A 26,471-nucleotide genomic window follows, 5' to 3' on the forward strand; every position below is an offset into this window, starting at 1 on the left:
TTCTTCTCGCTGTCACACACAGCATCATGCTAAATGTTGTATGGGTGCTGTCAGGGTATGGACATAGGATCAGCTGTCACTGCTCATGTCATTTGATCGCAGTGGAAATTCATTTGTGATTAAAGTCTCACTCACGGCCCCTAACACAGGAGGATCATGGGAAAAGAACCAGGAGTTAAGATGGACGGGTCACCTTGAAAGTACAGAGGAGGGTTTCACATCACAGTTTGGGGGGAGTCGCCACACTGAAGCATTACATTTACTCACACCACTGTATGAGAAACTAGTTTTATTACTTTAATGTTATATTTGCTCAAGGTAATCTTTTTTTTTGATATTGTAAATGTCATACCAAGCCACTCCTCATTTCCTTGCAGTCTAAAATAAGGCAAGCATATTTAGCTAGAGCAATGGATAAAGAACCACATGCAGTTTCTGTCTTCTTACATTTAAAGTTGCATAGATTTATTTTTCTCCGTTGGACAATCTTAACATCTCGGAGGATTTATTTGAACTTTTTACAGGTGCAGTACCTGACCTTGTGGAGGTCATGCACACACCTGAGAGCTCCAACGGGTTTTTATTCTGACTTGAATGTGACAACGGCAAAATGAGCTGCGAATGAATCTCCAAATCTCTACTCTTGTTCTGAGGATTTAAATAACCGCTGTGCCTTTGCACATCGGCTTTAAAGAGTAGGGAGAGGAGAGACTCAGACTTCTGTGTCACTTTGGTGAAGGCGTGTCACGTATCTGTGTCGTATCAGTTTCCTTTTGAAAAAGAGGAAAACCATAGTTCTTAGTCGACAAATTGTGACGTTTAAAGACATTATTTTCTAACCACTAAAATGTATATTTTTTTGATTATTAAAAGTAATATTTTAAGATTTTTAACAAATCTTGAAATTCACTGTTGTGAAGGGAATCGAGTTTTCTACTCATAGCGTGAAAACAACTACAGCTCCCAGTGTCCTCTGCGGCACCTTCTCTAGCCTGCCGTACTGTTTTTTACGGACATTACTGTGACGTCTCGCGACTTTTCAACTTGTTGCTGTTGTTTTCTCTCTCTCAGCTATGTTAACTGTACTGCATCTGTGAGGTTCCATACCCGTAAGTAAACTTATTTATTTAAAAGCGTTAAAAAGGAAAGCTCTTCTTCCGGACAAAGAAAGTGTAGTCAACTTGCTAACTGTGTTGCCGTATCCATGGCAACCGACATGTTGAACTGAACAGGGAACTCAACTCAAACTTTCAGTGTGATACACACACACACACGCATCTTGCCGGCCTTCTTCTTACTTTTCATGTGATACAAGAAAACGGTGTGCTTCGCCCAGCTGTGACATTAAAATAAATACAGCCACAGGTGCGCCTCTCTAATTAACTCAAATGTGTCTGTTAACCTATCAGAAGTTTCCAAAGCCATGACATCAACATCCGGGCTTCCCCCCGTTCATTCTCTATGTAAACTTCTGATTTTGAATAATACGTAAATCTTTGACGTATTATTTCTGCCAATATTGTGGGATTTAGAAGATATAAATAATTTTGGTTGGGTTCTGGGTGGGCTGGCTCAGTCGGTATTTTAACTGACCCAAAACCAAGTGAACTTCGGTCTGATTTGACTGCAGACAGCGAGAAAAAAACGTAAAAATGCTGCAGCTAACGGTTTGCAGCTTGTTTCTGGCACAGCTAACACCTCGCTGATTATTCTGTGTTGTGTGCGTGGCAGCATTTCCAGGTGTTATGAATGACTATGAGGTTATCCGGCAGATCGGAGAAGGTGCGTTTGGGAGAGCCTTGCTCGTCAGAGACAAACGGGGAGATGGAGACAGGAGCTGCGTGGTGAAGCAGATCAGTCTGAGGAAGGTACAGGAACGCAGACCAGTTTGCTCGGGGAAACCACAAGTGGCACATGTTTAAAGTGAACAATTTATAACATCCAAAACAAAAGAAAGATCAAAATTACTGAATGAATTCTAATATCTACTTAAAAAATAACAGAGATTTCTCACAGATTTTACAATAACATAACATCTCTTACCAAATATCACTAATTTTATCAATACAGTGAGGAATATTTTTGTTTTTCTGATTGTCTTTGGAGTTTGAAATAAAGCAAGGATTTCTTTCAGATGCATTAAAGGGGCAGTATTAGGTAAAATCGACCAGTTTGAGCTTTTCTGTCATGGTATATTTCCTCATCAAAAACATACCTGGAGTTTTGCTTTAATTCTTTGACTAATGTTTGAGAAATCCTTCAATGTCCCGTGGCAACCATTCAGCTGGGATAAACATCTGGGTGGGCCTAGCCCTGCCTTCGAGATGCAGCTCCTCCTCGCAGCTGCTGTTTACAAACTACCGAGCCTCCACCTCACAAACCAGTCCTCCTCACTCGGCTCCTTCAGACTAGCCAGCAGCAATTAGCAAACACCCAGTAGAACTGTGTATCTGCTGAGCTTACAGGAGCTACTTCTCAGTGGAGTGCTGCTCAAAATGTTGTTAAAGGGTTAATAGAGGAGCCATGTTGTGATAACTTCCTGAAGGTGGAATTACAAAAAGATCTAGAGTTAAGATATTTCAAGACGTTAAATTACAAAGTCAAATTTCTTTTAAGTCATATTTGATATTTATAGCAGTTTTGTAACAACTGATATTAACAGTTACTTGATTATGCTATAAAATAGCACTATATGCCTGCAAAACACTTAATATTGTCCCTTTATATGCATTAAAATGAGCAGAAAGTTTTTCACGTTCTTGGAACAAAATAGAAAAGCTACAAAATAGGAAGAGACTTTGCGTCCTCTAAACCTATGAAATATGTTGGACTCAAAAAAAAATGTCTGTACAATATAATAAAATCCAACCAATTTAAAAAAATCTCTCTTATAGTTTCATTCACTTTTAGAGCCGTCTCATTGACTATGTGTGTTTGTTGTTCAGATGTCAGCGAAGGAGAAAGAAGCCTCTAAGAAAGAAGTGACTTTGCTGTCACAGATGAAACACCCAAACATCGTTTCTTTCATCACGACATTTCAAGGTGGGAGCAGATCGTCCTTCCAGAGCGTTTTATAGGCCCACTGATCCACTATGCAGCCATACATTTATCATATCTCTAGTAGATTTAGGTGCTCATTTCCTGTCCTGTCAGAAACGAACCACTTGTAAACCTTTTCCGTGTGCAGAGAAGGGCAGCCTGTACATAGTGATGGAGTACTGCGATGGTGGAGACCTGCTGAAGAAGATCAACATGCAGAGAGGAATTCCCTTCTCGGAGGCGCAGGTAGCGGCTGACCTGAAGCTCAGCTGAAACCTGAGCCTGAACGTTACCAAAGGCTGGGCTCCCTGTCAGACACAGAAGAATAAAGTGAAGTTTGTGTTTCTCAGATTGTGGACTGGTTCATCCAGATCTGCCTGGGCCTCAAGCACATCCACGACCGGAAGATTCTTCACAGAGACATCAAATCTCAGGTGAAACACGCCGAAAAGAAAGACTAAAAATACAACTAAAGATTACTGAAACACTTTAAAAAAAAAAAAAAAAACTTTGTATAACTATTTCTATATCAAACAAACAGGGGTTTTAGCTTTGTAGGGATATTTTTCTGTGTTACGACGAGAAAACCATGTTTTTTTTGTGTCTATTTAAACTGCATCACTCACAGTAAGGTCAATAAAATGTTCAAATGAAATTTTATTTAATTTAATTAACAAAAACAGTTGATTTCAGAGTAAATCAACTTCTGCTCTGTACACATACGACGTTTCATTATTTACAAACTCATCAAAGTTCCACTGTGGATTTTAAACGGTTTGGTCTCGGCCTTTACTTACATGAGAACAATTTGTTTTTCCAGCGACTAAAACTGCAGCATCATGTTGTGGAAACATCTGAGTTGATGGACAAATGAAAGAAGGGGACTTGACACAACCTGATGACATCATTTCATATGTTGTTTTGCACACTCTGAACTTATTGTTCAATTTTACAATTGCTTAATTGCTTATGATTAAAATGTATCAATCTCAAGGGGAAATGTCTGATGTTACAGGAAAAACTCGGGGGCAGGGAGAGGAAACAGATTTAGTTTTTGTGGCGCTTCGGAAAAGATCATTTGTGCAGCATTTATTGCTCTGCGTCTATAAACATTGTGAACATCTTGTCTCTGGGGTGAAGCTCATTAATTAACAAGCATTTTCATTACAGAGCTCTTTAGTTGTACAGCAGAACCGTCCTGAGGTCAGTTCTGCTCTGAACAAAGACGGCTCTCTGCGCCAGCTGCTAGAATAACTCAGCAAGATGACAACACACTGCATTTCTGTTCACAGCCATCTCTCTGTTTCATCAGTCGTATCAGTTTACGCGCACACACACACACACACACACACACACACACGCACGCAAATCTGTTTTCATTCCTGCTCTCCCTCTTGCCTAGAATATCTTCCTAACCAGTGGAGGGATGAAAGTAAAGCTGGGGGACTTTGGTATCGCAAGAATTTTGAATAAGTAAGTCAAGTGTGATCCTCACACACACGTACACACACACGATGCAGCTGCCTGTCAGCGAGTCCACCGTAAGTCACAGAGGAGCTCCAAACAACTGATTAGCATTCCTCAAACTGTCGACTCGGACAAGTAAACACTGGAGTGTAGAAATGGTAGCCGGCTAGTAGCGTTTGATTGCACAACAGTAGATTCAGTAGTACGATAAAGTGTGCGATTATTGTCTATGCTGTACAATATTTTTTGTTACTCTCAATACATAGAAGGATGTAAAAGGCAGAAAAGGAAGGTATTCTGTTTTGGTACTTCTACAAGCTGCAAGAAAAGGAACGATTTTGTAGATATGAATTATTAAAAAGGGACAATATAGCAAATCTTTATACCAGGGACTGGAAAAGCAAAAATCCTACCAAGTATTTTTGGTCTAATTTCTAGTGCAAAGATATTGGTACACTTGAAATGAGACAAAACTAACTTACTTAGCTAAACATAAGAGTCAATAGCTTTTTAATAGTGATGGAAAATATACCTCTGAAAATATACTTTACACCAGAGACCATGTCACACTTTACAGCCTAAGAGCCATTTCTGCTCTCAGCCGTATTGAGGCGTAACTGATGGTGGGCTGATTGTTTTTCTGTTTTACCGTTTAGCACCCTGGAGATGGCCAGGACATGTGTCGGGACGCCATACTACCTCTCACCAGAGATCTGTGAGAGTCGGCCCTACAACAACAAAACGTATGTCGGTTACCTTCAGTTATCAGTTGTTTGCAGTGTTGTAACCATAAAATGTTTGTATAATATTACTTTTAATAATAACTCTGTTTAACTTTTTTTTTTAAAAAAGTGTTGAGCTAACAGCTCAAAATTTGAGACATGACCAAAAAAATTACTGAATTTTTTCAGTAATTTTTTAGTAAAGTTCAAGGCAGATTAAGATTAAAAACAATAAAACAGGAAAAGGATAGAGAAAGTAATTGAGAATTTAATCTACAGTCTTCAGAATTTCAACCTAATCTGCCTGGAAATTAAATAAAAACATGAATAACTTCAGTTGTCATGCAGGAGTCTAGAGGGGAATAAAGGAAGGTTTTAAAAATGTGCAATTGGGACTTGAATTTAAATATGCTTCATGGTCATGTCACCAGAGAAATGTCAACACGATATGGCAAACAGCAGTCAGGACCCAAAAGCCCAAAACTTTCTCAAAACTGGCCACAGGATGAGTGCAGCCTTTTATCTGAGGTCCTGGAGGAGAATGTGGAGTCGGCGGCCCGGGAACTGACAGTGATCAGCAGTAGAAACAGAAAGTGATCGGAGGTCTCCGTCTTAATGTCTCTGAGGTTCTCTGAGTTTTTTCTTCCGCTGTAACTCTGCCCTCACTGTACCATCCGCTGTTCTTACTTTCTGTTTCTACCTTTGAGTGGCTCTACCTGCTGCGGCCTGCCTGTCACTTTGCTGCTGGTTCAAGGGAATTTACCAGCTGAGGGCCAACAAATGTTGTTCCTGCTCTATGCTGATATTCGGCACAAGATTATTACAACAATGATTGATGAAAAAACAATATATTCCCCAACACATTCGTATCACTCTTTATATGAAAGCCAACGCACCAGAAACACTTCTGTGGGGTTTTAGCTGTGGAATAAAATTCCTTACAACGAGGGCGGAGTTGTTTGAAATTAGTCCAAAGTTTCTGCTCACTTGCGACGACTGCAGTAGAACTGGACGTGGGTGGAGTTTGGTGGACAGATGAGTTGTGTCCCTGACTGACGCTTTTCATGTCTGTCTCTGTTGGACGATCATGTGTGAGAGCAACAATAAGCCGCGGTTGTGTAATGTTGGTGTTGTGACCTAGTAGAGCTGCAATCCACCCAGAGGGGGTTTCATTCTGACAGCAAGTGCAGACACGTACAGAGGAGCACACTTTATGTCTGTTCACGTCCAGATTGTCTTATTAAAGTGGGATAAACTGAATATCTTCAGCCTGTTCAGTCTATACAACACTTATAAATGATTTCTACTTGGCCTGGTTTTGAAGCTCTCTGGTTGAAGTTGGACTGTAGCAACTGTTGTTATTTCTTGTTTGTCTGTTATTTCATCTGCTCTTTTCTGTTCCCCCGTTTTGGAGAAGCTGAGGCCAAACTGACCTCCTCTTCTTTCTACTCAAGACTCTTATCGAAAGCTTATCAGCGACGTTTTGAGGTGGATATAATTCTGAACCTCTTGAAGTGTTTGCCTTCATCCTCTCCTCAAAACGTCAAAGTACAGTCAAGATTTGTCATATACTTGACTCTGAGCCAGAAAAAACAAATACCTGAAGACATTTTTTTTTTGCGTTTAACTTTGTTTTTCCCCTCCAGGTTTATGACTTTAGTGGAAGGGTGTGAGATGATGATGCACTGCTCGCTTTTTCAACAAATGCATGTCACGTTGTGTAAGATGTACTCAGTGGGACGTTAACAGGGAGGATGTTTGTGAAATGGTGTAATTAAAACCAGGGGAAATTGATTGAGGTTGATAGATATTTGCTTTTGTTTGTGTTTTTGCTTCTGCAGAGATATCTGGTCTCTCGGTTGTGTCCTCTATGAACTCTGCAGCCTGAGGCATCCAGTAAGCTTTAACCGCTTCATCAGCGCTAAGCTAACGCTGCCATCATCCATCCATCTATTAAATTACAAAGTCTCAAATTTCTTTTAAGTCATATAGCATTTTTATAGCAACTTAATGTAGCATAGTTACTTGACTGACTGGAACAAACATAACGCTGCCCCTTTAAAAATGCATTTACTGCTGTTAAATTAACTGATCGTTAGCTTCTTTTTAAACCTGTCTTATTTACTAATTGTGTTTCTCCACTTACAGTTCGAGGGCAACAGCCTGAGGCAGCTGGTCAGCAAAATCTGCAGAGGCCACTACGCACCTGTCCCCAGTCGCTACTCCCACGACCTTCGTCTGCTGGTTACCCAGCTCTTCAAGGTCGGACACACTCTTTGTCTCTTTTGTTGCAGCGTTTATGTGATGCGGCAAGAACAAGTGAAGTTACAGAGCAGCTACAACAAGAATCAGCTCTTGACATGAGAGTCAGAGGAGGTTGAAAATGACTCATCACACAGAAGTGATAGTTTGGTCTGTAGTATATAGTATTTTTTATTTTTATTTTTTTGCTTTAGTAAAGTACTTGTTTATATAATTCCCTCTGGAAGTTGTTAGTTAACTCTTTCACAACATTTTTAGAAGATAAGAATATTTTAGAACTTCAGCTTATTTTAGCAACGTTAAACGTACAAGACTCTAGAACTTTAGTTGCGAAAAAGCTTTAACAATAATGTTTTTGTTTCTTTAACAATAATGTTTTTGTTTTCTGTCCGAGATTTTTGAGTTTTCACAGTTTTTCCTGTTTCTTTTTCTAACTTATCGGAGCCGTCTCAGCTGGACCCGACATTCCTACAGAAGGGAGTGAGAATTTCACAGAGACCATGGAGCCGATTTTATGACTAGAATAAAAGTCAGCACAATTTGCTGTCCAGTTCAGGGATCAAAGAACCGGTGTTATGGGATTATAGCTGTTCTCTCTCGAAAGGCCTTTGGCAGCAGCAGGTCGGATTAAGTTAGAAGCACCAGGTGTAAATGACAGAATGTCACAAACTGTTTAAGCAGCTGTTTATTATCCTGAGCGTCTCGTGATTCTCTATTGTCCTCTGGAGACACCACGGTTAGAAATCCACAGTTCTTAGTTTTATTACCTCAAATGTATTATTTCATCAGAGGTTCTGATGAGGTTGTTGTCTCGTCTCTTGCACAATAAACTGACTCATAACTTTTCAACATAATTTAATAGTTAAGTAGAATAGATATTACTCGAAAACGTATCATATTTGTAAAATACATTGTTTTTTTTGTTTTGTTTTGTTTTTTCAGGTCAACCCTCGAGACCGTCCCTCAGTGAGCTCAGTCCTCCGGCGGCCATTTTTAGAAAAACACGTCAGTAAACACATCAGTAAACACGTCAGCGCTCAGGTAATGGCTCAGTTTGATCACTGTAGTTTAAACCGTCATGTTAGTGAAAGGATGTGCATGATAAATGGTAGCATTGCTTAAAAATTATACAAATAAGAGGCAAAAATAAAACACTTAAAAAAAAATAATTTCAATGAAAACACAAATAGATTATATCAGTTTTTTAGAGCACCAGTGCAAAGCAAAGCTTTATTTTATGACAAATATCAGTTCAAAGTCGTCTGTAATTGTGAAGTAAAAGAAAAAACAAAAATGATTTTGAATTCTTTTATTATTATTATTTTTGCAAATACAAATCTGTGAAGTGTGTTCATGTCCACTGACACTTTGTAGAGTCACTTCTGATCGCAGCTACAGCCACAAGACTCTACCAACTTTCCACATCTGCACTGATATCTTAGTTTTTTCCTCCCATTCTTTCCCAAACCAAGCTGCAGCTCGGTCAGATGGGATGGAGAACATCTGTGTGCATCGTCTATCAAGTCTTCCCACAGATTGTCAGTTGGATTTTATTGTCACACAATGAATTAAACAGATGTACATGAGACGTCTAAAGCTTAGGATGTTGTTTTCTAACCTAATTCTGCTTTAAACTTCTTCAAAGTGTCATCCCTGATGTGTCTGCTGCATTCCTTCGTCTTTGTTATACTGTTTGTTTTCTGATATTCTATAAAAGGAAAAAAGCTCTAATGCCTCTACAGAACATACCAAAGAGTTACCGCACTGTTCTGCTTCTCATAAAATCTGTCAAATTCTTATTGGCTTTCGTAAACAGTGATGTAAAATACGAGCTATCGGTGGTGGCATGTGTGCTTGTGGTTTTCGGTGTTTGCAGACGGTGCAGGGGGAGCTGAACCACGCGGCTTCCCCTCGAAACGGAGCAGCAGCTGCATCAGACGCTGCTAAATTAAGAACAGGAGCATCAAAACCGGCAGGTAACGCAGCACAGAGTGAAAGCTCATCGACTGTGTGTGTTTTGTTTTTTTTAAATAAGAGTTCATTGACCTCTGATAATGTTAGTGTTACTCTCCTCGACGGCTCTGGGATGGTTTTGGCAGCAATAGATCATTTTGAAAACATTCAGGATACATTTCAAATGAAATCCACTACTACTAATAATACAGTAAGACTTTTAGTACCACAAGAGAACGGTGCACTGCAAAAACACAAAATCTTACCAAGTCATTTTCCAAAATAATTTTTTCCTTTTTTAAAAAAAACTTGGAGAGATATTTGAAATTAATCTCAAATTTTCTGATTTTTTTTTTCTAGTAAATTTTTGACGTTTGGAGCTCAGAAATTTGCTTATTTTGTTCTTGAAAATTTCTGAGATGAATCTCAAAATTTCTGAGTTTTATGGTGGGAATTCACTCTTCTTTTTTCTATCTATAGTGACCCTGATACACTGTGATGGAAAACTCAGTAGGTTTTATTTCTTAATATTTTCCTCCAACAAACAGTATATATTAAAATAGAGAGCTAAACATTTTGTTCTCCGCTGTCGTCCAGAGAAGCTGCAGAAGGCGCGAGCAACAGAGAGGCCGGGGGCAGCAGAGAGGCCGGGGGCAGCAGAGAGGCCGGGGGCAGCAGGCAGGAAACCGGCTGCTAAACTGGACCACAGAGCGCCGTTCAGAGTGAACGCCGCTCCCCACAAGGTAGGGCTGAAGCAGCATCGATGCTCTCTGTTTGATCCGGGATCTGGGTTTTTTGTGTTTCTGTTGGTTTAACTTTGTGTTTATGTGCTACTGCAGCCTCTTCATCAAAAACCAGCCAAACCAGCCGCAGACGGAGCGTTTGCAGGGATTCAGAAGTGGGTATTAAAAAGCCTCCTCAAAACTAGCTGCGTTTCCAAAAACCGTAAAAATTCACAAATTTAACTTGTGCTTAAATGTGCTTAATGCTGAAAAAAAATTTAATTTTCAGTCATATTGAAACAGATGTATTTCAATACATCTATTTGGGAAGGTACGTTAATTTTATTTATATAGCACATTTTCAGCACAAGGCAATTCAAAGTGCTTAGAAAATCTTTTCTCATTATCACTTGTAAGTGTTTACGTCTGTAAAAACTTACCATGATTTTTAATGACTTATCATATGGACAGGTTTATTCAGGTGCGATTTTTTTAACGGAAACAATGCAATTGCAAAATTGTCTTTTTTTTTTTCAAGTGGAATATCAAAAACATTTGTAGCAGAAAAGCAGCTCCTGATTAAACTTTGCCTGTGTTGGTTATGTAAAGTGTTAGTGAATGTTTATCGCCTGATAGTCAGATCACGGTTAACCTCTAAGAAGTTTGAGAAACTGAAAGAATATTTTTATATACCATAGCAGATAGAAAATAAGAGTACATTTCTGACAAAAACTCAGAAATTTTTAATTTTATCTAAGAAATATATTACGGAAATACTTAAAAAGTTGAAAATTTTTGACTTTTTGAGAATTTCTGAAAGTGGAAAAAAAAATTCTAGAAAATTTCTGAGATTTATTTAAAAATCGCTGAGCTTTTTCTAGCAATTTTTTTACTTTTTAAACTCAGAAATTTCCAAGTTTTTTTTTTTTTTAGAATATTTCAAATATCAATCTAAAAAACGAAAGTTTTTTGCTGGAAATGTACTCCTGTTTTTTTAATCTACCGACATAGATATATCAATGAAGGACGTTATATTTTTTAAAAGTTTTGTTTGAAAAGTGGTAAAGATTAAAAACTGCCCTGAGAAGAGTCACAATCCAGTCATTTTTATAACCTTCTGAAATGAATATGTTGTTCTTCTAGCTACAGGCTGGATGGGAGGCAGCCTGACATCCATTACCAGCACTATTACGCCCAGCTGGATGTCATTCAGAGGAGGAATCAGGACGTTCCTGCTGCTGCTGCTCCACCTTCAGCTCCTGATCCTGCGGCTCTGGAGCGAGTCCTGGATGTGAACCTGCAGTACTGGGACCAAGACGGTCCACTTGTGGAACCATACCAGCTGTGAGTGGCACAGAAAAGCAGCACATTTCCATCAAAGATCAACAAAATATGCGATCTGTTTTTACAACTTCCTGTTTAGAAACTGATTTCGTCTGAAGTAATATTTACATCAAATCTAGATTTGCTTCAACTTTAATTAGCCACAGTTTTATGCCTAGCAGGCATAAGTTGTTTCCAAACTTTCCCACTGCTTATGGAAAGCTTCAGTGAGTTTTATCTTGTTCCCATTGCCACGGCAACACGTCTTCACCTTCACCTGTTGTGTCTGTCAGTGTGGCTGCAGCTCGTAACGAGTACCTGCAGAGGAAACACGAGGCCAACCAGTACAAACTGAGAGCAGAGAAACAGCTGGTAAGACCAAACTCTGTACCATCAGGTTGACTTAAACCCGACCGCCTCTGCAGTGAGTGTGTTTGTTCTAATAAGGTTTCTGATTTTTACATTTTGGATAAAATGTACAACTACCTTCAGGAAGCACAGTGAACACTAATATTAGGCCATCATTTATTTTAATGGATGGATTTAGAAGCAGACCTGGACGTGGTTTGAAACAGACATATATCTGTATGCATAAATATGACAGTCGACGACGATGAGTAATGAATAAATGTTATCAGGAAGTGAATCTTTCAGTGAAAGGACAACTGTAGCATTTTATTACACTGTTTTTGTTGTTCACAACATATTTTACATGGAACCAAACATCATGGAATAAAAGCCATTTTGTGAAATATCTCCAACCGTCACAGATATGAAGCATGTGTCACGTTTTATGCATGTATAATGCATGTTTATTGTGATTAAAGGCTTAAAATGTGCAGTGTGCTACTTACTACATTAAGATAGATTAGGTTACTTTTGCCATGACACCTTCCTCTAATTTTTATTTCCGTATTTTAATTAGTGCCTAAACATCCAGTTCTCTATATGCAGCTTATGACTGCCCCCAAGTGGTCAAATAATTATTAGCTGAAATAATCAGGAAATGGGTCTCAATTTCAAGCTCTTGCAATGCCGATGTGAGTGAATCTTCAGTTTGTGCAGTTTAAAATACTAAAGTTAGTGAACATTAGAAATAGTTCTGGGTATGAAAATGTTATCTGGCCACAGAAAGAGAAAACAATAGAGCAGAACAGAATATTTGTTATTATAGAAGTACATGGAAAACCTGCAAAACTGAACAAGAACTGAACTGTTTGGTTTGGTTTGGCATGACTTTAACTGATAGTACTGAAGAATCTAGATATATAATAAGCTGTTATATAAATTATACGTTACATTCATGCGAAAATAAATCTTTCACATGAACATCATTAAAATAAATGCAACTCAAAACTGGCATCACTGAATCAAAAGCTACAATCATAAGTAGAAAAGGGACAAATGTTGTCAACTTCAAGCTTATTTAAATACTATTTGCTGCATCTAAAGGACTTTCCTCAGTTGTTTTCTTGTCTTGCTGACTTTTATTGACTCCAGGGTCTGCGGCCGTGTACAGCTGAGAGTAACAGGAAACCAGGCGGTCAGGAGCAGGACGCTGCACTACATGACAACCAACACTTTCCTCTGCACAGAAAATATGAGGGACAGCAGGTGGGACACCGAACAGACAACTGCATTAACTGAAATTAATGTGCAAAATGATATTTAAAAAAAGTTGTACAAAAATCTAAAATAAAATGTGTGTGTAGGAGTATCTGCGTCAGCTGGATCTCATCAGGCAACAGTATCATCAGGAGGTGAGACAGATGAGACAGAGAGCTGAATCAGAGGTATGCAAATTAGATTATATTAATATATAATGCATTTATATAAAGAGTTTGTGTAATATACACAGACATATCCAATAAATTAATGTCTTCCAATTTGTCAGATTAAAGACACCTTTTGAAAAATAACCTTTTCTTTTCTTTTTCATTAAGCCCAGGCTCGATTTCTTTTTCCTTTTTTTCCATAATAAAAAAAATTATGTTGATCATCTTGTGTTTTAGCTGTAAATTGAACATAATCATATCAAGGCTTTAAAACGCCATTCTGAGTGGAATTAATCTGTATCATGATGGTTCACTTAATGATGGAGTCACTCATATACATGGACTTTTCAACAACAATGTTCTTATTCATAGCATTTCTAACATTTAAATATTTAGAGCTGTAAATACTAGATGTTAGTCATACTTAAAAATACAGTAGCAGAACATTTGAAGGGTTTTTCAGATGCCAGAATAAATCCAGATAGTTTTACAAATACTCTGTTCAAACCTGCTTTGCTGACACATAAATAAATGATTGTTTGTTTGTGGTTCAGAAAGTAAACGATGCGAGCTTTTTCAGGCGCCTAACACCCGGTTCTTTCACACAGTCTCTGCTCAGCATGTAAACCACATGGGGGAAGGTTTGGGTTTGGCTGCATGTTTGATGCAGCAGCTGCGTATGACGAAGCTGCATCCCAAAAGCTCACAAGGCACCTAAAGTATTATCTGTAACAGAATTCATAGCAGCAGCTTCAGACATGTGTTTGTACTCATCAGCCACAAGAAAAACAAAGAACCTTTGTGGTGGAAAAAGCTCGAGACCCGGAGCCCGCCTCGGATACTGAAGAGCAGAAAGAAACACCTGCTCAGGTACGAAGAACCACAGGAAAACAGAAACACACTTCTGGAAACAAAGGAAAATACATTTCGAGTGTGTGGCGTTGAAGTGAGTTTGATATTTACATGACTCAGAAATCAGAGGATCAAACTTGTGCAGAATATTCTAAGACTATTTATGACTTTGTGAAAGTGGACAGTTGAAGCCAAATACACTAAATAAAAAGACACTCTCTCAAGTTAAATCAGAACAAACTTTTCTTGTTTTAGCTTNTTGAACATAATCATATCAAGGCTTTAAAACGCCATTCTGAGTGGAATTAATCTGTATCATGATGGTTCACTTAATGATGGAGTCACTCATATACATGGACTTTTCAACAACAATGTTCCTATTCATAGCATTTCTAACATATCAATATTTAGAGCTGTAAATACTAGATGTTAGTCATACTTAAAAATACAGTAGCAGAACATTTGAAGGGTTTTTCAGATGCCAGAATAAATCCAGATAGTTTTACAAATACTCTGTTCAAACCTGCTTTGCTGACACATAAATAAATGATTGTTTGTTTGTGGTTCAGAAAGTAAACGATGCGAGCTTTTTCAGGCGCCTAACACCCGGTTCTTTCACACAGTCTCTGCTCAGCATGTAAACCACATGGGGGAAGGTTTGGGTTTGGCTGCATGTTTGATGCAGCAGCTGCGTATGACGAAGCTGCATCCCAAAAGCTCACAAGGCACCTAAAGTATTATCTGTAACAGAATTCATAGCAGCAGCTTCAGACATGTGTTTGTACTCATCAGCCACAAGAAAAACAAAGAACCTTTGTGGTGGAAAAAGCTCGAGACCCGGAGCCCGCCTCGGATACTGAAGAACAGAAAGAAACACCTGCTCAGGTACGAAGAACCACAGGAAAACAGAAACACACTTCTGGAAACAAAGGAAAATACATTTCGAGTGTGTGGCGTTGAAGTGAGTTTGATATTTACATGACTCAGAAATCAGAGGATCAAACTTGTGCAGAATATTCTAAGACTATTTATGACTTTGTGAAAGTGGACAGTTGAAGCCAAATACACTAAATAAAAAGACACTCTCTCAAGTTAAATCAGAACAAACTTTTCTTGTTTTAGCTTCGAGTTACCAAAATTATGACTATTTGCTAAATGCTAGAAAACTTAGTGGGAACTTTCCTCAAATTCAAGTTTTCATTCATTTGTATCAGTATCTGATGTATGACTTAACTTAGCAGTTTGCACATAAAATACACCAAAAAACACACCGACGTTTGTGGTTGTATTATCAGATGTAAAAAATAAATAAATAAAAAAGTTGACAGATTTTAAATGGTTTGGAAAAAAAAGAGAGCAGATCCACTTTAAAAAATTGAGTTAATTTGTTACATGTAGTCAAATTAAGTTAGCTAAACTTACTTTATTTATGTTTATTTAGCATGACAACTTAATAAAGCTAATGTCTTTACTGGCATAAACTTGATTTGATTAACTCAATATTTCAAGTTAACTCACCCGTCTTTCAGTGGATGTAATGCTTCACCTGAGCTTTTAGACCTTTACACTGTGATAAGATGTGTTGTATCTTTGTTGTTGGGCTGATCGTCTTCTGTTCTTGTGGTTCGAAGCTCTAGCTGTTCATAAGGAAACTTGGTCAAATCCTACGTTTGTCGTTAAGTCACTCAGGTTACACAGGGTTTTTCCTTCCCGCTGCAGGACATGGACGCAGTTCTGAGGCAGGTCAGAGAAGAAGACGAGGGACATTCTCAGAAAAAACCCAAAGATAAGGTGAAGTTCTGCCTGATAAACCTAAAAAAAGATCTAATTTTGATTCAAATACTTAAACACAACATGGGACAGCATCTGAAAAGCTCAGCTGGTGTATAAAAGGAATATTTCAAACATTTTCAAAAGTCATTCCTTTGTCACTCAGCAGTGATATTTGAGTAAAAAATGAAGTGAGACTGTTTGAAAATGATGAACAGCATCTAAATCTTTTGGTTCCTGCAGAAGGGAATCATGTTTGAAATCCGGCTGGATGAAGAAGAAAAAGAAGAAGAAACAAAGGAGGAGAGGAAAAACGAACAGAAGCAGGTAGAAAAACTGAAACAAAGTCATTTTCGCTACATGTCTTCAGTTTTCTTCTCCTCTAACCAAACAGGAAGTGGATCCTCTCAACCGTACGCTAAGCTTCCAGGAAGGGGAGGAGCTAAAGCTCAAAGACTGGTCAAAGGAGAGAAAGGGGTGGAGCCAAAGGACCCCTCAGACTCTGCTGGACGCCCTGGCCAACATGGCCGTCAGCTCTGCGTACAGCACAGCGGCTGAGCCTTCAGAAGGTGCAGCTCACACAGCGACTGACGTATCCCATGTGATTTTAAAGCTCCTCATATCTGACACACGTTTGGCCCCCAGCAGGTCGCAGGCAGTGGACCAGCGGCCCCCCCAGCTCCCTGCTGGACGCGCTGGCTCAGGCCGAACTCACACCAGGTCTGGACACGGGTCAGGCCAAAACACCAACAGGCAGGAAACTGAAGGCTAAAGACATTCACTGAACGTTGAACACTGAACTGTTTGTCCTCTATGAAGCCACGACGGAGGGAGAGGAGGAGACGGGAAAACGAGAGGAAGAGGAAGACGAGGAAAAGCACTCGGATATAGAGATGGATGAAGAGCATCTGGAGTCGAGGTCTGATGATGATGACACGTGAGTTCATGCTTTAACTTCACTCTGAACCCAGATTGGTACAAACCACATATTTGTTTTAAAAGAGAGACAGCAAATACAAATTAAAGGTCACCTTAAGGCTGAACAATAAACATGTTTGTTACATTTTTTGCAAAAAACCCCCCCAAAACAACTATTATAATGAGATTTCAGTTAATCAGAATGAGGTGGTTTAGGTCTCTGTCACTTTAAATCCAAATGAGCTGCTGCTGGCCACACCCCCCAAATTCAACGTTTACACTCACTGCAAACAGATGCTCAATTATACAACCATGCGTCTTTGAAAAGTATTAGTAGAGCGTAGTGCACAAACAAAATGCACACAGCATTTTCATAACAACTGCAGTTAACAGTTACTTGATGATGCTATAAAATGATGCCGTGTGCCTGAAAAATGAATTCTGAATCTTTTAAATATAACAAAGGGAAGGTAAATGTAGGACTGATGTCGTGTTTTTCTTCAGGAACTTTGAGGAGTCGGAGGACGAGCTGAGAGACGCCGTGGCGGACTCCATGAGGAACCTTTACGTCATGGAGGACTCGAGCCCTGGAGAAAACACGCCGGAGACGCAGGAGGAGGATGAAGAAGAGGAGAGGAAGGACGGAGGAGCAGACGGCTCTTCAGGTCAACAAGCCCAAGCAGAGGTCAGCGGTTCAGAGTGTGAAGGCTCACCAAGTGGGTGTTTCTAGTAAACCTGAAGGGCCCCAGGCTGACAAGAGCATCAGGCTGAAATGATTCAGTGGTTTGTTAACAGATGGATTATTCTGAATGAACTCCCTTAAAAAGTGTGAAAGAGGTGAAAGTTTTCACTCTGAAGTTTACATAGGGAGGGTTGAGTAAGCAGCAGTCCACAGTGGTATGACTCATGAAGCCTTGGCTACATATTCATGGTTTACATCTGGACTAAAATGGTTGGCAAGCCTGATTTTAAGTGCACAGTAATATAAATGTAGTTTTAAGAATGTAAAACATCTTTATTTACTTAAAAAAATAAATTAATTTAACAAAAAAAAGTGGCCTACCTGTCATTTAGTTTTCCAACATCACCTCTGATACCAAACACAAAGGGAGACACTGAATGTAACCATGACCGTCAGTCAGATTGTGAAATATACGTCTACATTTCATGTACAGCACTTTTCAAATGATTTCTGACAACAAACATTGAGAGAAAATCAATGGCCACCTTTCAGTGGAATCAATTTTACAACTTTTCACTTGTTTGGACTTTTACCTCATACCTGTCATATTCATTTCTGTGTTCAAAGTTGATGTAAAACAGTTTATTTGTTGTTCTAAGGCAACCAGCAGAACACAACAGTGACAAAAGGAAAATATTATCATTATTTAGGTACAAATGTTAACATCCTCCAGTTTTGACCAATACTGTTCTTTTGATGCATTCCTGTTTTTTTCCAGCAGTAACGTCTCTGGAGGACTTTATGCTAGCAAGTCGTGCAAAAGTTATGCAAAACCTACCAGCAGTGAATGGAAGCAGCCAAAAGTCTCACTTTTATTCACATAATCAGTTTGCATTTTACTTCTGATAGTTTAGTTGCACTGAAGTAATTTAGCTATTTTTCCTAGAAGGTGACTTGTCACTCTAATTCTACAAATTCAGTAGTCGACCATTTGTTTATTTTGCTCAGACACTAAGAAGAAACAAGGCTGTACTGAAGCTAATTACTGGGATCATTTCAGAGTAAACACCTGCTCAAATTTTAATGGTCTGACTGTTTACCAACTGCTTGGTTCGGTTAAGGAAGATAAATCTGCCCTGTTGTTCACCTGTTTATTTTCTGAAATCATTTTTCCTGCAAAGTAAGAGTGTGCAGTTTATCATTTCATATACATAACACCAGTAACTGTGAAGTATTTGGCTTCAATGTATAATATTAAACTTCGGAGTGTACTTTGAGACTCTTACCACAAGGGGGCAGCACACAAGAGATTATCAGCTGCATCTCTTACTTTTCTTTTGCTTTTATTGTGTATTATTCAAGTGTAATTTCCATTTCTCCAGGAATCCAAGCATCCTCTATACACAGACTTAAACAGCATCAATGCCTCTTTAAAATGAGGGTTTGTAACATACCTTTTATTATATTATCATGCCCATCAAAAACAGGAATGCGAGGAGAGCAACAACATTCAGACATGGTAGATTTGGCCGTCACCTCAGATAAACCTTCATATTAAATATAACTATAGAGATTACATGAAGCAGCAAAAAGAGAAAGCCTCTTAACCTCTAATGACAGAAAAATCATATTTAAATAACCCATTTAATTTCTTTAGAAGTCAGAAAAAATAATTCTCTTCAAAATCATGTCGGTACTGACAGTATAACCCAGAACAAAACTCAAGAAAATCTCCGTTTTGCAGTTCCTATAATTCTCCCCAGATTAGTTGACAGTGAGTCTAATCTAAGTCCAGCTTAGTAAAAACAGAAACACTGGAAGCAAAGGGGAAACTAAACGCCTCGTTGCATAAACCAAGTCTGATTGACCCACATCCTGAAGTCAGGACGTGTGAGAACCAGATGATTGACAAATCAAACGACCGCAAAAACTTTCATTCATCTCTGAGTCAAATATCAAGATGATCCTCTTTAAATCTGACCATAAACATTTATCAGTTTCAACTACAACCTGGATTATCGTTCAATCAGTTCAGGAAACACACATCCACATACGGACCTCTTTAGCCTGGAACACGGCGTCATTCATACGACCCAAAGGCATTTTTACATATCAGTAATAGTCGCTGGGAATGTTCAGGTTTTTTCTCCTCAGTCTGTTCAGAGCGGAGATTTTTATCTGGTTGAAAATCTGGAGAGCAAGCAGAAAAATTTGACTAATGTAGAAATTTCTTATTTCCTGGTAAGTAAGCTAATAATGAGGCGCTGTGTTGCGCTTTAACTGTTAGCTTAGCTTGTTTTAAACGGAATTAGATCACTGCCCAGTGATATTAGTGTAACTTACACTAATATCACTGAGAAGAAGAATGCACCTCTCCTGAGTTACACCTCAGGACAGGTGCATTCTTCCTGAGCTGCTTCTTCTGTTTTCGGATTCCAGCCTGCTAGCTTTCTGCTCAGACGGCCGTCTCTAGTCCCAGTTGGACACCAGGTCTCCTTCGCTCGTCCTCACCGCACCAGCTGACTCATCAGAGCCTCCGTGGCGGCGAGGAAACAAGCTTCGAACTCCTGGTCTGAGAACCGACCCACAGATTCCCGCGCTGCGCGTTTTATCTCCAGCCTAGCCGAAGGCGTCAGCGCCAGGATGATTTCCATGGCCGCGGCGTAGCTGTCCTCGCTGTCCGCCAGGAAGCCCGTCTGCCTGCCCTCGTGCGGCACCACGATGTCCAGCTTCGGGCCGCCTGACTTGTGGGCGAGGACGATGGTTCCCGCGGCCATGCACTCCACCACTCCTGGAACGACAGAGACAGGATGGACGTCTAAACCATGAAACCCGACGTACCCTTCAAAATAATAGCATGAAATTATTTAAAGAGAAATCAGGGTTTCTGCAGGTTTCACCAACTCAAATGTAAGACTTTTTAAGACCAACACGAACGGAATTTAAGACCTTTATCGCCACAGGAATGTGCAAACATCGTCCAGCCAAACGGGGATAAACTTGCACTAACCCAGGATGGATGCAATCAAGTTAGCTTGCTAGCAAGTGTATATTAGCAGCTAGTTAGCGGGGTTAGCACAATAAAGATGTCTGCTTTTGCCTGACAGAAAAGTCCTGCAAATACAAAGAATATACAAGATTAACTCGTTCAGCCAAGACAAAATTTAAGACTTGTGATTAATTATTTAAGGCCAACTTACTTTTTAAAGGAATTTCAAGGCCTTAATTTTAGGTACATGAATTTAAGAGTTTTTAAGGATGACAACCTGAGAAACATGCAACTCATGTACACTGAAAACAAATATGACGTAGGTAGTTATTATCCAAGTGAGGTAATCTAGATTTCTTCTGCTTTTGATGCATTTTGCTTGGAATCTTTATTTCCTCACTATTACTTCAGAATAAAATGCTGACATGGAGAAACTATAAAAATTCAGATAAAACAGCTTCCTGTTTTTACCTTATGCAAGTCAAATCAGATTAAATAACCTTAAATAATCTGAAAAGATTAATCAAATTGTGATAAATTGATTATTGAAATAATTGTCAAATACTTTAATCTCAGTCTGAGAATACAGACTCAAAGAGAAGAACTAATTCCTGGAAATCTCTTTAGACATTTTTGTTACCAATTGGTTCATGTAAACGATAATCACCAGATCGTCCCTCCACCAACCTCTCCAGTCTTTAGACGTGTATCAAATACTTATTTCCCCCCATGGTAACAGAGACATGGCCGTTTCTCGTGTTCTCACCGATGCCGAAGTGTTCGTTCCACATGGTGTGCAGGCCGATGGTGGCGCTCACCAGCTCCCTCTTCAGCTCGTCGAAGGGAACGTTGAGCTTGAAGTCGACGCGGTCGGAGACGCCGAGCTCCTGACAGAGGCCCCGCAGCATCAGCACCCGGTCCTCGTCTTCCTGGTTCCTGCAGCCGCCAATCAGCACCAGCCGCAGCGCCTCCCGGCCCCCGGGCCCGTCCCCCTTCCTGTCCAGCAGCTTGGCAAACGCTCTGATTTGCAGCAGGTGGTCCTTCTCCGGCCTGAACTGACCCACGGACACAATGGACTGGCACTTCGTGTCTCCTCCCGCTCTTCCTCTCCCGTCCTCTTCGCCCCCCAGCTCCTCCCAGTCCTCCTCCAGCTCGTCTTCGTCCTCCTCCCCCTCCAGCGGGACGTCCAGGAAGGCCCTGACGTCGCACGGCGGGTACACCACGCTGGTGCGGCCAGGGCAGCGCCACAGGGCCAGGATGTGCCCCAGCGTCCAGGTGGAGTTCACCATGACGACGTCGCTGCAGGAGCCGGCCAGGCCGTAGAGCAGAGCGAAGAGGCAGTAGTACAGCACCTTCACGGCGCTCAGGACCGGGTTTCTGGAGATGAAGTCCGCGTTGTTGAACCTGAAGTTAAAGGTTTGGGGGAAAATATGTTAAAGTTTCTGCTAAGAATCAGAGAACGCTTCATTAAAGGGGCAGTATGCTGTATTTTCCAGCCACATGGAATCATTTTATAGCGCAATCAAGTAACTATGTTACCTTCCTATATATAAAATATGACTTAAAAGAAATTTGGCTGTAATTTAAGGCCTCTGTCTCTTTAAGAAGCTCCAGCTCTTTCTAAACTGAAAGAGCTAAAAACAGCATGATTTCTTTTTTTTGCCTTAAAAGAAACTTGAAATTTAAAATTTAAAAAATGGTAAATTAAAAAAAAAAAAAAAACTGACGGGATGATCGGAAATGTTACTTTTGACATTTCTGCACTACTTCTTCCATGAGAGCATCGATAAATATCAATAAATTTGAAAATATGACTAAATACAGTTACTGTGTGCAGCTTGTTGATATTAACCATTTTTTAACACTGTTTCAAATTAATGTTTTTCAAGAACAATGTGTGGTTTTATGACTGATGTGTCATTCATTCACACCCATAGTTTTCTTGAAAATAAGCAATAAATAGTTTTTAGGAGGAGTTTTGTTACGAAGGCGGAGCTGCATCCACCCGTGGCAGCTGAATGGTTGCTACGGGAGACTAAAGGATTTCCCAAACATTCATGAAGGAATCAAAGTGACACTCCAGGTGTGTTTTTGATGAGGGAACAACATCAAAACTTGATGTAAAGCTGAACGGTGAGCTTTACCTGGGGTTCCTCTCTCTGACCACAGTCAACATGTCCGTGCTCACGGTGGGATAGTGGACGTAGCTCGCCACCTTGCAGCTTCCCAAGTAGCGGAAGATTGGAAGCGTGAAGGCGTAGCCCATGGAGTCGACGTACAGGTCAGGAACAAAAGCTGTGAGAGCTTCCCACCCTAAAACACACACACACACACACACACTCCTCTGTTAGCTGCTTTATCTTACCAAGAAGAAGAAAAACCCCCAAAGATCCAGAAAGGCCTACGCTTGTAGAAGCACAGGTTACTAGTCGATTGACCTAAAACTGAGCCGTGGATCTTTTTACTTTTTCTAAACTCTTAACACTCAGCGCGTTTCATGTTCATGTCTTACCGAGGAACATGGAGCCCAGGCTCTGTCCCAGCAGGGTGAAGTGAGGGTACGAAGCGGCCTCCACCAGGCCGCGGTGACGCAGGAAGATGAAGGTGACGGGTCGGGGTAGAGTTATGTTGAAACGCTGCCGCGCCCCCTCCAGGACCTGCTCACCAGTCACTCCCTTATCCCCCGTGTACACCACAAAGGAGACATTGGGGTATCTGGAATAATGGGGAGGCAATGGTTGCCATAAGTTCTCCATTTTTAGATTTTCAAATATTTAAAAAAAAGGGAGATGAAGGAAGACAGCAGACGGGCCAGGAAGAAGGTTCTGGAGAAGTTTAAAGCAGAGTTATCTTATCAGAGATCTGTTCAACCCATCGTCTAAAAAAGTTAGGTATATGGCACAACCACAAACCTATGAAGCATCAGAATCAGTTACCAGGGCAACTGTCAGGCAAGCTCTCCATTCACTGACTTTAATGGAAGAAAACCTTTGAGGAAAAACAGCCATCAGCAAACGCCTGAAGGAAAGCGCTCTGATAAAAATGAGATCATAACGAAATGTTTTGACTCCATGGAGGTATGGGTGGGCATTTATCGAATCGTTTATCAATTATCGCAATAAATTTCTTAGAAGAATTTATTGATATGATAAATTCCAATTAATGGTGTTTAAAACTAAATAAAACTATCCATATTGTCGAGATAGTTAATTTTACTATATTTTCCACTGCTTGTTCAATGAGAGCATTAATACATAACGGTGCATTTGGAAATATGATTAAATGCAGTTTAGTGATACAGATTTAATTTCTCACTAGTGTCCTAAAGAAACTTTACAAATGGGAATGTTTTCTAGTGCAGCATTTGTGTTTCTCTATAATATATATAAATACCTAAAAAATAAGTAATCTCATCATTTTTATCGTACAATAAAATATCAGGATAAATTTTAAGTCCATGTGGACCACCCCTATATATGGAGGTTGAAAACTGGACATTACTGAGGTCTAAAATAGATTATTATACTCGAACAGGATTATGGGACGTGATCATGAGGTGCTGTGTCGCAGAGGGCCACGTCGACAGGCAGGTCACCGAGACCTGACGCTTGTTTGCTCTTATCTCCAGTTGTGTAAACAATTAAACCTTTGCTTTTTAAAGGTTTCTCGGTTATCTAGTGGCCTCTTATTGAACAGCAGACAAACAGGCACTAGAGAGAAGCGAGAGGAAAGACCGGGACTCGAACTCGGGACAACCGCATCGAGGACTGTAGCCTCTGAACACGGTGCCAGCTGAGCCACCTGAAACCTTTAATTCAGGTTCCTGTCAGTGACAGCACGGAGCAGATGTTATTTAGAGAAAAGGATGTGGCTGGGCTTTATTCCGGAGCGCTGGGTTACCGGTTCATGAGGGCCCTCAGGGAGCACCAGAGCACCCGCTCCCCGCCTCCTCCTGCGTTGCAGTACGGGTGGAAGAAAGCCACAGCCGGGCCGCCGTCCTGAGCGCGGCGGGTCTTGCGGCGACCCTGCAACCAGACGCGGAGCCCCAGCAGAGCCAGGACCAGCAGCAGGGTCAGGGCCAGGCTGAGGTAGACGCAGGGCATCACCAGGGACCACAGCAACCTGCGGCGGAGGGAGACGGAGAGCTGAGAGCAGGGCGGAAGGAGTTCACCTGAAACCTGTTCCAGTTTGACGTTAGCCTGCTACATGCTAGGCTAATCTTAGCACTGTCCCCTCAATTAAATTTTAAGCGGAACATTAATACATTTCTCTCCGACACTTTCTTTCTATATGATGGTATATGTTTGGTAAAAAAAAAAACAGCATGTGTACCTCATCAAATCGCAGAAGCACAGAGAGAAGTGGTGGTGGTGATGTTCGTGTCCTGCCATTTTGTCAACACAGCTTCTGACGTCACGCCACAACCTGTCAGCTGACCCAGCCTCCGCTCTCTGATTGGTTCAGCGTTTTGTTTACCTGCACGTCATCAACATGTGATAGACTACTTCTGCCCTCCGAGGGAAGCAAGCTGTGGTTCACGGCTGTGTGTTCAACAGTTTTTATGTACGTCACCACATTCAATTAATTCAGAAGCAAAAGACTGAAAGAAAGAAAAACAAATCACACTTAACCGCTTTGAAAGTGTCGCAATCTAGAAATGATGTGACGAAAAAGGGAACCTCCATCCTTGGTGCATTTCTTAACGTGAACCCGTGGGTCATCCAGGAAGCGGCCTATCAGAGTGACATGAGCTTATGACGTCATTAAAACAGTCAGTTATATTCCAAAGAGTCATTAAATGTCGCTATTCATATCATCAAAGTGTCTTAAGAGTGGTTGTGGCTGGTGGCCAAGAAGGATCTCCAGTAGCAGTCAGTTTTGCAACCCATCTGAAGAGGCCTCTGACATTCATGCGGTCAGGAGATGTTGGAGTACGACCGTGTATTTGAAAAGTGAATGCAAATTAGCACTAATAACACCTGAAACTCCAAGGATTATATATTCATAAACTGAATGTTGTGCAACTGAACCATTGACAGTTTCATCTGCTAGAACTTTTTCCATCAATATTAAGGAATTATTAACTTAAAACAAGCTCCTATATTTTGCTGAAAAGTTACTTTTAAGTAATTTTTTTCTTATTTCACATGTACAACGACATAGGCCAAAATACTTGGTAAGATTTTGTATTTTTACAGTGAACATGGCGAATTTACTATTTTCTAGTTTTGTTTCAGTTTTACTCAGAGAATTAAACACCAGTGTACAATACAGAAACATAACACACTGCAATCATAAATACCTATTTGGCTTTTTTGACCTAAAAGAAAGAAAAAAAAATCACTGGCAGTTTTTTTAACCTTTCTGTTCCCACGGTTACAATCATGTCATCATTCATCTATTCACCAGTAGATGACACAAACTCACACTTCCTTCCCTAGATCCGCCCAGTTGTGCGTAATTCATCTAAAGTTTCATCTAACCATTCTTTGTTTCTGTTTACCATTTTCTGTCCATCTTTTTTTATTATTATTTGTTTAATAATTAAAATGTAATTCACACTATTGCTTTTTCAGATTTCTGCACAGATGCCATCCGTTTAGATGGGACAACATTTTATTTCCATGAAACTGAAATAAAATGTTTGGTGATGTTTCACCAGCCAGATGCCAAACCCACGTGGCAACAAGGAAATAAAATGCTAGTATTACTCAAAAAAAAAAATTTTAATATTGTATGCAAATGCAGTATTGGAGGATGATTTCGCTCCATGTTTTTGAATAACTTATTCACATGTGATTTTAACTGCATTTCTTATTCAATGCAAACTCTGCAATTGAGACTTTAGCGAAATATCGACAAAGTTTTGTGCACATTTGTAATGGAAATAATGCAGAATGATTTATTCCAGGCATGCATTTCTTGTATGACTTGCGGGAAATGAAAACCCAAAATTCACTAAGACAATCTATCAAAGCAACCTGGGCTTCATTACAC

The 26,471-nt window shown here is 40.0% G+C and overlaps 2 protein-coding genes across 9 annotated transcripts; one reads left to right on the forward strand and one right to left on the reverse strand.

Moving 5' to 3' along the window:
• Nucleotides 1-720: 720 nt before the first annotated feature.
• Nucleotides 721-22,555, forward strand: nek5 (NIMA related kinase 5). Of its 8 annotated transcripts, XR_001659709.1 has the most exons (27): nucleotides 721-1,109; nucleotides 1,732-1,868; nucleotides 2,946-3,042; nucleotides 3,188-3,285; nucleotides 3,390-3,473; nucleotides 4,442-4,512; nucleotides 5,163-5,249; nucleotides 7,070-7,124; nucleotides 7,377-7,490; nucleotides 8,433-8,531; nucleotides 9,367-9,466; nucleotides 10,041-10,071; nucleotides 10,108-10,186; nucleotides 10,283-10,341; nucleotides 11,309-11,509; nucleotides 11,782-11,860; nucleotides 12,989-13,102; nucleotides 13,201-13,281; nucleotides 14,041-14,133; nucleotides 15,835-15,906; nucleotides 16,129-16,212; nucleotides 16,280-16,454; nucleotides 16,531-16,617; nucleotides 16,705-16,822; nucleotides 17,308-17,488; nucleotides 18,264-18,409; nucleotides 22,445-22,555. XR_001659709.1 is itself a non-coding variant. In XM_016664395.1 (26 exons), the coding sequence occupies exons 2-26, from the start codon at nucleotides 1,746-1,748 to the stop codon at nucleotides 18,267-18,269; spliced, it is 2,388 nt and encodes a 795-aa protein (XP_016519881.1). In that variant the 5' UTR covers nucleotides 721-1,109; nucleotides 1,732-1,745; the 3' UTR covers nucleotides 18,270-18,804. The 8 variants fall into 8 exon arrangements, 7 of the variants coding, with proteins under 7 accessions (XP_016519881.1, XP_016519882.1, XP_007578573.1 ...); XM_016664395.1 differs by lacking the exon at nucleotides 22,445-22,555 and having other exon boundaries at nucleotides 18,264-18,804; XM_016664396.1 differs by lacking the exon at nucleotides 22,445-22,555 and having other exon boundaries at nucleotides 18,267-18,804.
• On the reverse strand, nucleotides 18,812-24,968 carry LOC103156459 (GDP-Man:Man(3)GlcNAc(2)-PP-Dol alpha-1,2-mannosyltransferase-like). The gene is made up of 6 exons (XM_007578514.2): nucleotides 24,807-24,968; nucleotides 24,375-24,596; nucleotides 22,987-23,189; nucleotides 22,619-22,787; nucleotides 21,241-21,878; nucleotides 18,812-20,276 (listed from the first exon to the last, which is right to left on the reverse strand). The coding sequence occupies exons 1-6, from the start codon at nucleotides 24,863-24,865 to the stop codon at nucleotides 19,993-19,995; spliced, it is 1,575 nt and encodes a 524-aa protein (XP_007578576.1). The 5' UTR covers nucleotides 24,866-24,968; the 3' UTR covers nucleotides 18,812-19,992.
• Between the last annotated feature and the right edge of the window lie 1,503 nt (nucleotides 24,969-26,471).

Source organism: Poecilia formosa, unplaced genomic scaffold (assembly GCF_000485575.1).
Source record: "Poecilia formosa unplaced genomic scaffold, Poecilia_formosa-5.1.2 Scaffold482, whole genome shotgun sequence".
In the NCBI taxonomy this organism is placed as follows: domain Eukaryota; kingdom Metazoa; phylum Chordata; class Actinopteri; order Cyprinodontiformes; family Poeciliidae; genus Poecilia; species Poecilia formosa.

Coding starts and splice junctions, on each gene's coding strand:
- nek5 (XM_007578511.2), top strand. CDS start 1,746: ATGAATGACTATGAGGTTATCCGGCAGATCGGAGAAGGTGCGTTTGGG. Junction 8,532..9,366: donor GTAAACACGTCAGCGCTCAG/GTAATGGCTCAG, acceptor CGGTGTTTGCAG/ACGGTGCAGGGGGAGCTGAA. Junction 11,510..11,781: donor CTTGTGGAACCATACCAGCT/GTGAGTGGCACA, acceptor TGTGTCTGTCAG/TGTGGCTGCAGCTCGTAACG.
- LOC103156459 (XM_007578514.2), bottom strand. CDS start 24,865: ATGGCAGGACACGAACATCACCACCACCACTTCTCTCTGTGCTTCTGC. Junction 24,597..24,806: donor TGCTTCTGCGATTTGATGAG/GTACACATGCTG, acceptor CCTCCGCCGCAG/GTTGCTGTGGTCCCTGGTGA. Junction 21,879..22,618: donor GTCAGAGAGAGGAACCCCAG/GTAAAGCTCACC, acceptor CTTTAACTTCAG/GTTCAACAACGCGGACTTCA.